General features: G+C 47.9%; 1 protein-coding gene across 1 annotated transcript in view; it reads left to right on the top strand.

The window, feature by feature from the left end:
* The window catches only part of LOC125032883 (protein peanut-like), a 115,265-nt gene that overhangs the window by 84,558 nt on the left and 19,922 nt on the right, over nucleotides 1-10,785 (top strand). The window contains exons 5-6 of the mRNA XM_047624270.1: nucleotides 8,659-8,765; nucleotides 8,887-8,987. Of these exons, the coding sequence (XP_047480226.1) occupies nucleotides 8,659-8,765; nucleotides 8,887-8,987 (208 nt within the window). The remainder of the gene's footprint in view (nucleotides 1-8,658; nucleotides 8,766-8,886; nucleotides 8,988-10,785) is intronic.

Below are 10,785 nucleotides of genomic sequence, written 5' to 3'. Positions count from 1 at the left end.
AAAAAAATATATACAAAATATAATGTAACTCTAATGCAACAGTTTCGAAATCCTCTTCGACTTCCCATCTTTGACGTCTGTTGTAATACGGATCTGTATTACGCATGAAAGCTGTCGAAGGAATGTCTATGACATATCTATGGTATGCTTGGAGGGGTCACCAAGGGCCTGTGTACCGACGGCCATCATGCTGCCCTGTCCCTCTTACCCCCCCCCCCCCTACTATTCCCCTATAGGCTGCCTATTCTTGCCGATTATGCTGACATTAGACTCGGTGGCTGCCTTTGTCTGGAGGCTCGGACGGACGAGGGGCCGTTTGAACAATGGAACTCCCGTGTGTTCTTGTTCTTGTTTTGCATACAGGTCTTATTGAATGGTAAACGCGCAGACTCATACATACGGGAATAAATACTATTAAGTAAATACGGACAAATACTACACACAAAGGGATAAAGGTGGTGCTCCAAGGGCATGAACAGATCGTGTGTTTTTGCCTTGCTTCTTCCCCCCCCCCCTTCCCTTTCCCCCCCTCCCCCCTCCTTCTTCTTTACTCCCTCCTTCTTCTTTACTCCCTCCCCCCTCCCTTACCCCCAACCCCCATCATGGTCTTACTCCCGAATTCCACACCTGTTGTACGGATTGGGAAAGGGGGGATGGGGTGGGGGTTGGGGATGGGGTAGGGGGGTGGTGTGGAGGATACCTTCGCTCTTTACCTTTTTTTTTCTCTCTCTCTTTCTTCTCTCTATTTAGCCTCAAGTAATCCTCTATCTCCTCCCTCTCCCTTTTCTCTCTTTCTGTATTTCCTTCCGCCTTTCCTTCGCTAAAGGGGGGGGGGGGGGGAGGGAAATGTCGCGGAGGAATGGTCGTGGTATTTTCCCCTTCCCCCTCCATCCCCTCCCTCCCTTCCACACTATCTCTTTCCCCTCGCTTTGGTGTTCTTTGTTTGAAGATGAGAGGGAGAGAGACAGACAGACAGACAGACAGACAGACAGACAGACAGACAGACAGACAGACAGACAGAGAGGGAGAGACAGACAGACAGACAGACAGACAGACAGACAGACAGACAGACAGACAGACAGACAGACATGGACAGAGAGACAGACGGACAACCAGACAGACAGACAGACAGACAGACAGACAGAGAAGGACAGAGAGAGCACACTAGAGAATCAGAAACGGAGACAGAGAGGAGGGGGGTGTTAGCGGTAGGGTAAGGGGGCATCACGGGGGGAAGGGTTACAGTGCTCCTGAATGTATCATTTTCCGGACGTGGGGGAGTGGGAGGTGTGTGTGTGTGGGGGGGGGGGAAGCGATATCATCTCCCCTCGCGTAACTGTTATTGAGTCAGATTTGCGAAAGAACATTTGTTTTATATATATATATATATATATATATATATTATATATATATAATATTAGTTTTGTATTGGTGATTTTCATACCTAGAGATTTATTTTTTATAATTATTTTATTTATTTTTGTTTGTGTTGTGTGTATAGTTTAACCCCGTATGGTTATTTTTTGTATTTTTTGTTGGTGCGGAAGCGCTGCGGATACTAACTGTGTGGGAGGTGGATAAGGGGGGGGGGACAGGAAACTGGGCATACAGAGGGGCCACATGGCACTAGGAGGGGGGGGGTGGGGGGGGGATAAGAGCAGATGTCCCCCAAAATATACCCCCGTGAAAAAAAAAAAAAATGAGAGCGTTGCTGGCCCTTTTCATTCTTTTGTTTTCCGGCCGCGTGCATCTTGGATACTTCGAGATTGACTTCATTTTGTGCCGGATTTCTATACTCTTCTTTTCTCTTGTCTTTTCTTCTCTTCTCTTTCTCTTCTCCCTGTTCTTTTCTCTTCTCTTCTCCTCTCTCCTCTCCTCTTCTCTTCTCTTCTCTTCTCTTCTCTCTCGTTTTGTTGTTGTTTTCCTGTTTTGGTGAGGAAAGGGAGGAAGAAATTGGAGTTTCTTTTTCTATTCTCCTCTTTCTCTCTCTCCTCCCCCTCACCGCTCTTTTTTCATCTACATCTCTCTCTTCTCATTCTTTTCTCTCCCCTCCCCTCTCTCTCTCTCTCTTCCTCTCTTTTTTTTGTGTTCCCCCTCCCCCTCCTCTCTCTCTCTCCCCCTCTCTCTCCTCTCCTCCTCACGTCCCCCACCTTCTCTCTCTCTCTCCTTTTCTCTCTCCCTTTTCCCCTTCTTTCTCTCTCTCCCCCTCTCCTCTCCCTCTCCAACCGCCTCCCCTCGCTTTTTACCCCCCCCATCCCTCGCCTTCCCCCTCCCCCCCCCTCCCTACCTTCCCCCCTCCCTCTCTCCCTCCCCCTCCCTCCTCCCTCCCTCCCTCCCTCCCTCCCTCCTCTCCCTACCTTTTCCCTCCCCCCCTTTCCATCTTCTCCCACCTCCTTCCCTCCCTCCCCCCTTTTCCCTCCTCTCCTATCTCTCTCCCTCCCTCCCTCCTCCCCCCCTCCCCCCACCCTCCCACCTCCTTCCCCCCTCCTTCCCCCCCCTTCCCCCCCCTTCTCCCTATCTCTCTCCCTCCCTCCCTCCTCTAATCAAACCCCAAACTCCCTTTCCCCCACTCTCCCCCACTCCGCTCCTCAAAACCCACTCACGTTTCCTCCTCATACCCGGTCTATTATCTCTGCCATTGGGTGCTCCCCCAGCTTATCGGGAGGAGGAGGAGGAGGGGGGGGGGAGGGGGGAGGTGGGAGGGGAGGGGGAGGGGAAGGAGGGGGAGGAGGAGTAAAGGGGGGGGGGGGGAGGAAGAGGGGGCGAATATTTGTTTTTTAAATGGTGGGAAGTTGGTGTTTTTAGAGGTGCCTTATTTTATTTTATTTTTTTTCCGTCTTTTTCGTGTACTTTGGCTCCTCCTCTATTCTTTTTTTTCTTCTCGTCTCAATCTTCATTCCTTTTTTCTTTTTTTTTTCTGTTTTCTTCTAATTTTTCTTTTTTTTTTTCCTTCTTTTCTTTATCTATCTTTTCCTTCTCCGCCTCCCCCCCCCCCCTCCTCTTTTTCTTCCTTTTCATCTTCTTCTTCTTTTTCTTCTTCTTCCTTCTTTCTTCTTCTCTTGTCCATATCGGATTGTTCCTCCCACTTTAAATATACATTCTATTTGCTGACAGATACCTGTAGCCTCGGTATGGAAGCACGTTTGTTATAACACAAATTAATGGACATAAGCAGTGTGCGTGTTTTTTGTAAGAATCTGTGTTGTTGTGGTTGCCGATCCGTGTGGGGAATGGGGGTTGTTGGGGTGGGGTGCACCATTCTTCTCCCTGCCGTCCTGCCCTCCATGTTGGTTTACCCTGAACCGTGTAGGTGTATATGGCCATACCTCCTGTCGCTTCTTGTCTTCCTAATCTTTTTCTTCTTTTTCAATTCTTTTTTCGTGTTGTTGGTGGTGTTTGTTTTTTTTTTTTTTTTGTTTTTTCTGTTTCTTCTTTTTTCTTCTTTTTTTTCTTTTTTTTTTTTTTTTCTTCTTTTTCTTCTTTTTTCTTCTTCGCCTTTTCTTCTTTTCGTTCCTTTTTCTTTTTTGCAACCTCTTACATTCTTATGCTTCTTTTCTCTTTTCTCTCTCTTCTGCTCTTCGCTCTTCTTCCTGCTCTTCAGCTCACTCTTTCTCTTCTCTTTCTCTCAATTTTCGTCCCTTCCCTTCTGCGTTTAACTTTCCCCCCTCAGCTTCCTCGGAAAAGAGAAGTGGGCAGAGAGATGCCAAGGGATAAAAAAAATCATGTTTTCGTGGACCGAAACATAGACCGAAAGAGGTGAGTGACATGGAGTGGGTGAGTGAGAGGGGGGAGGGGGAAAGGGCGGATGAGATTTATTGTGGGATTCCTAGCGTGTCAGAGGGTCCCCGGCGAGAAAAGGCTCGAGGAGGCCAGGAGGAAGAGGGAAAGAGGGAGAAGAGTGAGGGAGAGGAAGAGGGGAAGGGGGAGGGAGAGGAAGAGGGGAAGAGGGAGGGAGAGGGGGGAAGAAGGAGGAGGAGCAGAGGAGAAGAGTGGAAGAGGGGAAAAAGAGGGGAAGAGCAGGGGAGAAGAGAAGAGGGAGGGGAAAGAACCGCACGTGAACAGCTTCGACGCCGTAACCGAATTTGAGCCTCGCCCGCGCCAGTATTATTGCCAAGGGGTTCGATTGGCCGGGGAAACCGCCCCTTATCTTCGTCATTTCGGATCGATTTCCCCCCTCCCCCCCCCCTCTCTCTCTCTCTTTCGTTTGTCACACTTTACTGCGGGATAAATTATTCGAACTCCTTGGCAGTGGAGAGAGTGCCGTTGGGGGTCCCAGGGGTCAGGGGTGGTGGCGGGGGTGGTAGAGGGGTTCGAGTGACGTGGAGAGGGCGAGCGGTAATGAAAAATGGAAGAGCTGGACGATCAGAGGGGAGTACGCGAAAGGGGGGGAGGGGGAAGGGGAGGGGAGGGGGAGAGAAGGGAAGGGAAGACTTGGAGGCCTCGTTAGGAAGGGGAAGAGAAGAGGGGAGGGAGGAGGGCGAGGGGAGACGCCCGCCCCCGGAGAGCTACTACTACACACACACACGGCGATGAGGTCGTGTGTGTCTGTGCGAGGGCGGCCGCGTTGATGGTCGTTTTAGTGGGGATGATGATGATGGTCGCTCGTGGTCGCTCGTGGTCGCTCGTGGTCGTTCATGATCGTAAGCGGGGAGGCGAGATGGAGATAAAATAGGCAGAGGGAGGTAATGCAAAGTGACGCGTTAATGAAGTGTGATAATGATGTCGCCGTCGTTGAACACGTGGCCTCTCGAGACTGACGCTAATGACGTTGAAACTGCATAGCTCATCATGGCCAATACAACAGACTAAAAATAGGCTTGTGTAAATAAAACTCCCTACCGGGCAATAGGCTGTCCACAATTTAATATATATAATATAATATTATTTTATAATATATATATATATATAATTTTAATTTATGTTTTAAAACTATCGGGACCCGTTGGTCTGCAGTTTTTGTATCAGACATTTTACGCAATTGCCCCGAACCCTTTTTTAAAACCCTTTTTTTAAAGCTTTTGTTAAAAGTTCCGTTTTTTCCTTTAATTTTTCAGCATGTTTTCAGGGGTTCGGAAAGTAATATTTTAAAAAAATTTTGGTTCATTAAGGTCAAAGGGAAACCAAAACCAATAACCACGCGTATTTTATGAAAGGGCAGGGAACAATAAAAACAGCGACTGTTACTCCGGGCCAAACTTTTGTTAGATTTTCCCGTCCATTCATGGGGGGAAAATTTTTTCAAATTTGACTTTTTTTTTTTCAACCCCGGTAGACGGGTTTTTCCTGGGGGATTTGGGTTTGGGGAAAAAGGGCCCAAAGGAAAACCGGGTGTAAAAACACATTTAACCATCAAGATCGGTGAGTTGACAGCCCCCTGAAGGTCTCCCCCCGTGGGCCTCCCAGTCAAGGGCCCGTGTGCCACTTGGGTCCCGGGCCAAAAGGGTTGAAAACAGCATGTTTTTCCCCTCCCCCCGCCCGTCTCTGGGTTTCTTTTTTCTCTGTCCCCCCCTGGGTTTTTTCCTTTTCCCCGTCCAAAACTGCTTTTAAACGTCGGTTTGGATTTTAATTTTTTTTTCCTGTAAGGTTTTTTTGGTTCGTTTTTATTTTCGCTCGGAGATCGGCCATAAATTCGGGGGATTCCCCCCGTCCAGAACCCTCCTTTTTCCCCCCCCGCTGTCGGCTTTTCCTCAGCAGCCCTTGGTCCGCCCCCTGCGCAGTAGTTGGGGTCCCCAGGAAGCCACCCTTTTGTGCGCTTCCCCCCTTTACCTCCTTCCCTTTCTCCTTCCCAATCCTTTCTCCCCCTACCCTCCCACGCCCTCGGGGCCCCCAAAACCCTTTTCCCCCCGCAACCTCTTGCTTCTAAGTATTTCCTCCACCTGTATTCCCACACCCAGGTTTTTCCCCAATTGTTCCCGTTTGTGCTCCCCTCCAAAAACCTTCCCTCCCTTTTGGGCCCCCCTCCAAATCCTTCCTCAAATTGCACTTTCAGGGTTTTTAAAAACCGGGACCCCCCACCCCCAACCCCAAACCCCCTCCCACAGCCCCCGCTCCCCAAATCCTTCTGTACTTTCCCACATCCCAACCCCAACACCCCACCCTACGCCCCCAAAAAAAGCCCCCCCCTCACCCCTCCAACGTACTTCAGTGTCCTTACTCCTCCTACGCCCCCCCCCCATCCCCCCCCAATACCCCCCCCCCCCCAACCAACCCGCTTTCCCCCGCCAAAATCTAAACTCAGTCCCCCCTCTCGTGAACCCCGGCTGCGGCGTCTTAATTGAGCAAAATGTATATTCGACATCCTGTTCCGAGAAGAACGAGACGAGAGTGAGCGTGTGTGTGTGTGTGTGTGTGTGTGTGTTTGTGTGTTTGTGTGTTTGCACGCGCGTGTGCGTCTGGTATACTTGAGCTTGAGTTACACATTTGTGATAATGATAACACATGAAGCTACAGGATTTGTGTGTCGCGTGAGCACCAACACTCTCTCTCTCCCTCTCTCTCTCTCTCTCTCTCTCTCTCTCTCTCTCTCTCTCTCTCCTCTCTCTCTCTCCTCTCTCTCTCTCTCTCTCTCTCTCCCTCCCCCTCTCCCTCCCCCCTCTCCCCTCCCCCCTCCCCCTCCCTCTCTCCCTCTCCTCCCCTCTCCTTCCCTCTCCCTCCCTCTCCCTCCCTCTCCCTCCCTCTCCTTCCCTCTCCCTCCCTCTCCCTCCCTCTCCCTCCCTCTCCTTCCCTCTCCCTCCCTCTCCCTCCCTCCCTCCCTCCCTCCCTCCCTCCCTCCCTCTCTCTCTCTCTCTCTCTCTCTCTCTCTCTCTCTCTCTCTCTCTCTCTCTCTCTCTCTCTCTCTCTCTCTCCCTCTCTCTCTCTCTCTCTCTCTCCCTCTCCCTCTCCCTCTCCCTCTCTCCCTCTCCCTCTCCCTCTCCCTCTCCCTCTCTCTCTCCCTCTCCCTCTCCCTCTCCCTCTCTCTCTCTCTCTCTCTCTCTCTCTCTCTCTCTCTCTCTCTCTCTCTCTCTCCTTGACACACATATGTGTGTATATATATATATATATATATATATATATATATATATGTGTGTGTGTGTGTGTGTGAATCTATATATCCTTATTCTCATCATTTTTTAAAATCTGAACCTCTATACTGTTGCTTGCAGCGAAAAAGCATGTATGGTTACCTTAAGCATACTCATTTTCAGTAATTATCATCCGAAAAAAAGCAACAACCGTAAAATGTGCATTTTGCCATTCCGGTGCCGAATCGATTCTGTCATGCAACTCCGTCAAATTACCGGGTTGCTGGATGGGGAATCTGGGCCATCGGCGAACCGGGACGCGAGGAGGAAGGAACACGTGAAGTTATGATACGTTGAACCGGTTCGAGAGGTAGGGGGGTGGGGGTGGGGGTGGGGGTGGGGGTGGGGGTGGAAACTGACAGGGACGAAGGGGTGCTTGAAGAGTAATCGAGACGCTGGGCGATCTTTCGTAAGAAGGGATTTCAAGAAATGGTGTTATAAAGACGGATAGTCATCGTGTCTGGTCGACGCATCGTATCATACTCGTAAGGGAGGGAGAGGGTGGAAATGAGATAGGGGGGAGATAAAGACGGCGGGGAGTAGGGAGGGATAGGGTGGAAGAAGAGAGAGAGGAAAGAAAAGAAAAAAAAAAAGAGAGGGGGGGGGGGGAGGGGCGCTAAGAACAAGTGTGTGCGCACATTATTGGGTCTTGTTAATTACGCCGTCCAAGTGTTTTAATGAAGGTTAGTCATGTTTTCAACGTCTGGTTTCCTGGTGCCGGTGATGTCACTCATGCAAGTCGACCGCGGAAATGGACGTCATCAGCGGTCGCCTTCAAACGGTCAGAAATAGAAGGTTGTTTGCTGATTCATTTCCCCCGCGAGTCGAAACGGAATCAGAAGGGTATGTCCCCCGTCGTAGGTTTGGCCTCTTCGCGTGGTCTCGGCATTGCATATTTACCTTAAAATTCTAACGTGGTCTTCTATCTCATTATTTGAATCGGCGGTTGCAGATTGCATTGAATAGACTCGTTTGCAGCTCAGTTTACAACGCTTTGCAAATGTATTTGTCCGAGCATTAAGCGAGTTAACGAACTGTTTTAGTGGACTCCTCTCGTTAGTGTGAGCTCTGAACATATATACAAGGCATTTATAGGATAGAAAGCAAGATCGGAGTGTAAACGTTGCAGCGGAGGAATGGTTTGAGAGGAGAAAACGACAGCCACTGAGAGGAAATAAAAGGACGACCAGGCATATCCTGTGTTTATACTCTGTTTAGGATCATGTCCTGTAGAATAGGCTTGGCTTTGTGGCGATGGTGTCATTCGTGAGAGTCGATTTTTTGCTTCTTGGTGAATACCCTTCATTTTCTTTTCTTTTTTCCACTTTCCCTCACCCTCCTTTATTCTCTTCCGTCTTCCTTCTTCCTTCTTTGCTTTACCCACTCCGTGATTATGGTATCGATGTTATGAGTTTTAGTTTTAATGGACAGATTTATACACATATTCGCGACTTAGTGTCCAGGCTACACACGCTCTCGCCTACCCATATGTACACCTTGTTTTATTTATTTATTTTTTTTTTTTCGCCGGAAAAAAATAATCTGATAATTATTTTAAAAAGATGCTTAAATTAATATATATTTTCTCTCTCCACAGGCGAAAGCGGCCTCGGCAAAAGCACGCTAATCAATTCCATGTTCCTGTCTGACATATATTCCAACGACCACCCGGGACCTTCTCACAGAGTCAAGAAGACGGTGCAGGTAGGCTACATTAATTAAAAAGCCACGGGTTTCCATAATGATTTCCCTTGACATTTAAGATAACGCTCTTTGTGCTTCGAACGGCTCTTTTTCTTATTTATTTTTATTATTATTCGTGCAGGTGGAGACCACGAAGGTTCTGCTGAAGGAGAACGGCGTTAATCTGATGCTAACGGTAGTCGACACACCTGGGTTTGGCGACGCCGTGGACAATAGCGATTGGTTAGTGTCGTGGGTTTAACCCCGGTCGTCTCTCGGTTCTCACTTCTTTTATTTATTTAGTGACCGAGGGATCAGAGATTTTTTTAATATGAGATGGAGATGTGGTAACAGTTTCATGAAGATATACATTCCTCATATTTATAATAACTGATTAATAACATGCCCTTGTTTATGTACGCGCGCACACACAAATATATATGCACACACACACATGCACACACACATATGCACACACACATATGCACACACACATATGCACACACACATATGTATGCACACACACATATGCACACACACATATGCACACACACATATGCACACACACATATGCACACACACATATGCACACACACATATGCACACACACATATGCACACACACATATGCACACACACATATGCACACACACATATGCACACACACATATGCACACACACATATGCACACACACATATGCACACACACATATGCACACACACATATGCACACACACATATGCACACACACATATGCACACACACATATGCACACACACATATGCACACACACATATGCACACACACATATGCACACACACATATGCACACACACATATGCACACACACATATGCACACACACATATGCACACACACATATGCACACACACATATGCACACACACATATGCACACACACATATGCACACACACATATGCACACACACATATGCACACACACATATGCACACACACATATGCACACACACATATGCACACACACATATGCACACACACATATGCACACACACATATGCACACACACATATGCACACACACATATGCACACACACATATGCACACACACATATGCACACACACATATGCACACACACATATGCACACACACATATGCACACACACATATGCACACACACATATGCACACACACATATGCACACACACATATGCACACACACATATGCACACACACATATGCACACACACATATGCACACACACATATGCACACACACATATGCACACACACATATGCACACACACATATGCACACACACATATGCACACACACATATGCACACACACATATGCACACACACATATGCACACACACATATGCACACACACATATGCACACACACATATGCACACACACATATGCACACACACATATGCACACACACATATGCACACACACATATGCACACACACATATGCACACACACATATGCACACACACATATGCACACACACATATGCACACACACATATGCACACACACATATGCACACACACATATGCACACACACATATGCACACACACATATGCACACACACATATGCACACACACATATGCACACACACATATGCACACACACATATGCACACACACATATGCACACACACATATGCACACACACATATGCACACACACATATGCACACACACATATGCACACACACATATGCACACACACATATGCACACACACATATGCACACACACATATGCACACACACATATGCACACACACATATGCACACACACATATGCACACACACATATGCACACACACATATGCACACACACATATGCACACACACATATGCACACACACATATGCACACACACATATGCACACACACATATGCACACACACATATGCACACACACATATGCACACACACATATGCACACACACATATGCACACACACATATGCACACACACATATGCACACACACATATGCACACACACATATGCACACACACATATGCACACACACATATGCACACACACATA

Source organism: Penaeus chinensis, chromosome 15 (assembly GCF_019202785.1).
Source record: "Penaeus chinensis breed Huanghai No. 1 chromosome 15, ASM1920278v2, whole genome shotgun sequence".
Taxonomy (NCBI): Eukaryota; Metazoa; Arthropoda; class Malacostraca; order Decapoda; family Penaeidae; genus Penaeus; species Penaeus chinensis.
The sequence above is the reverse complement of the archived record's forward strand: the minus strand, read 5'-3'. Positions and strand labels throughout refer to the sequence as shown.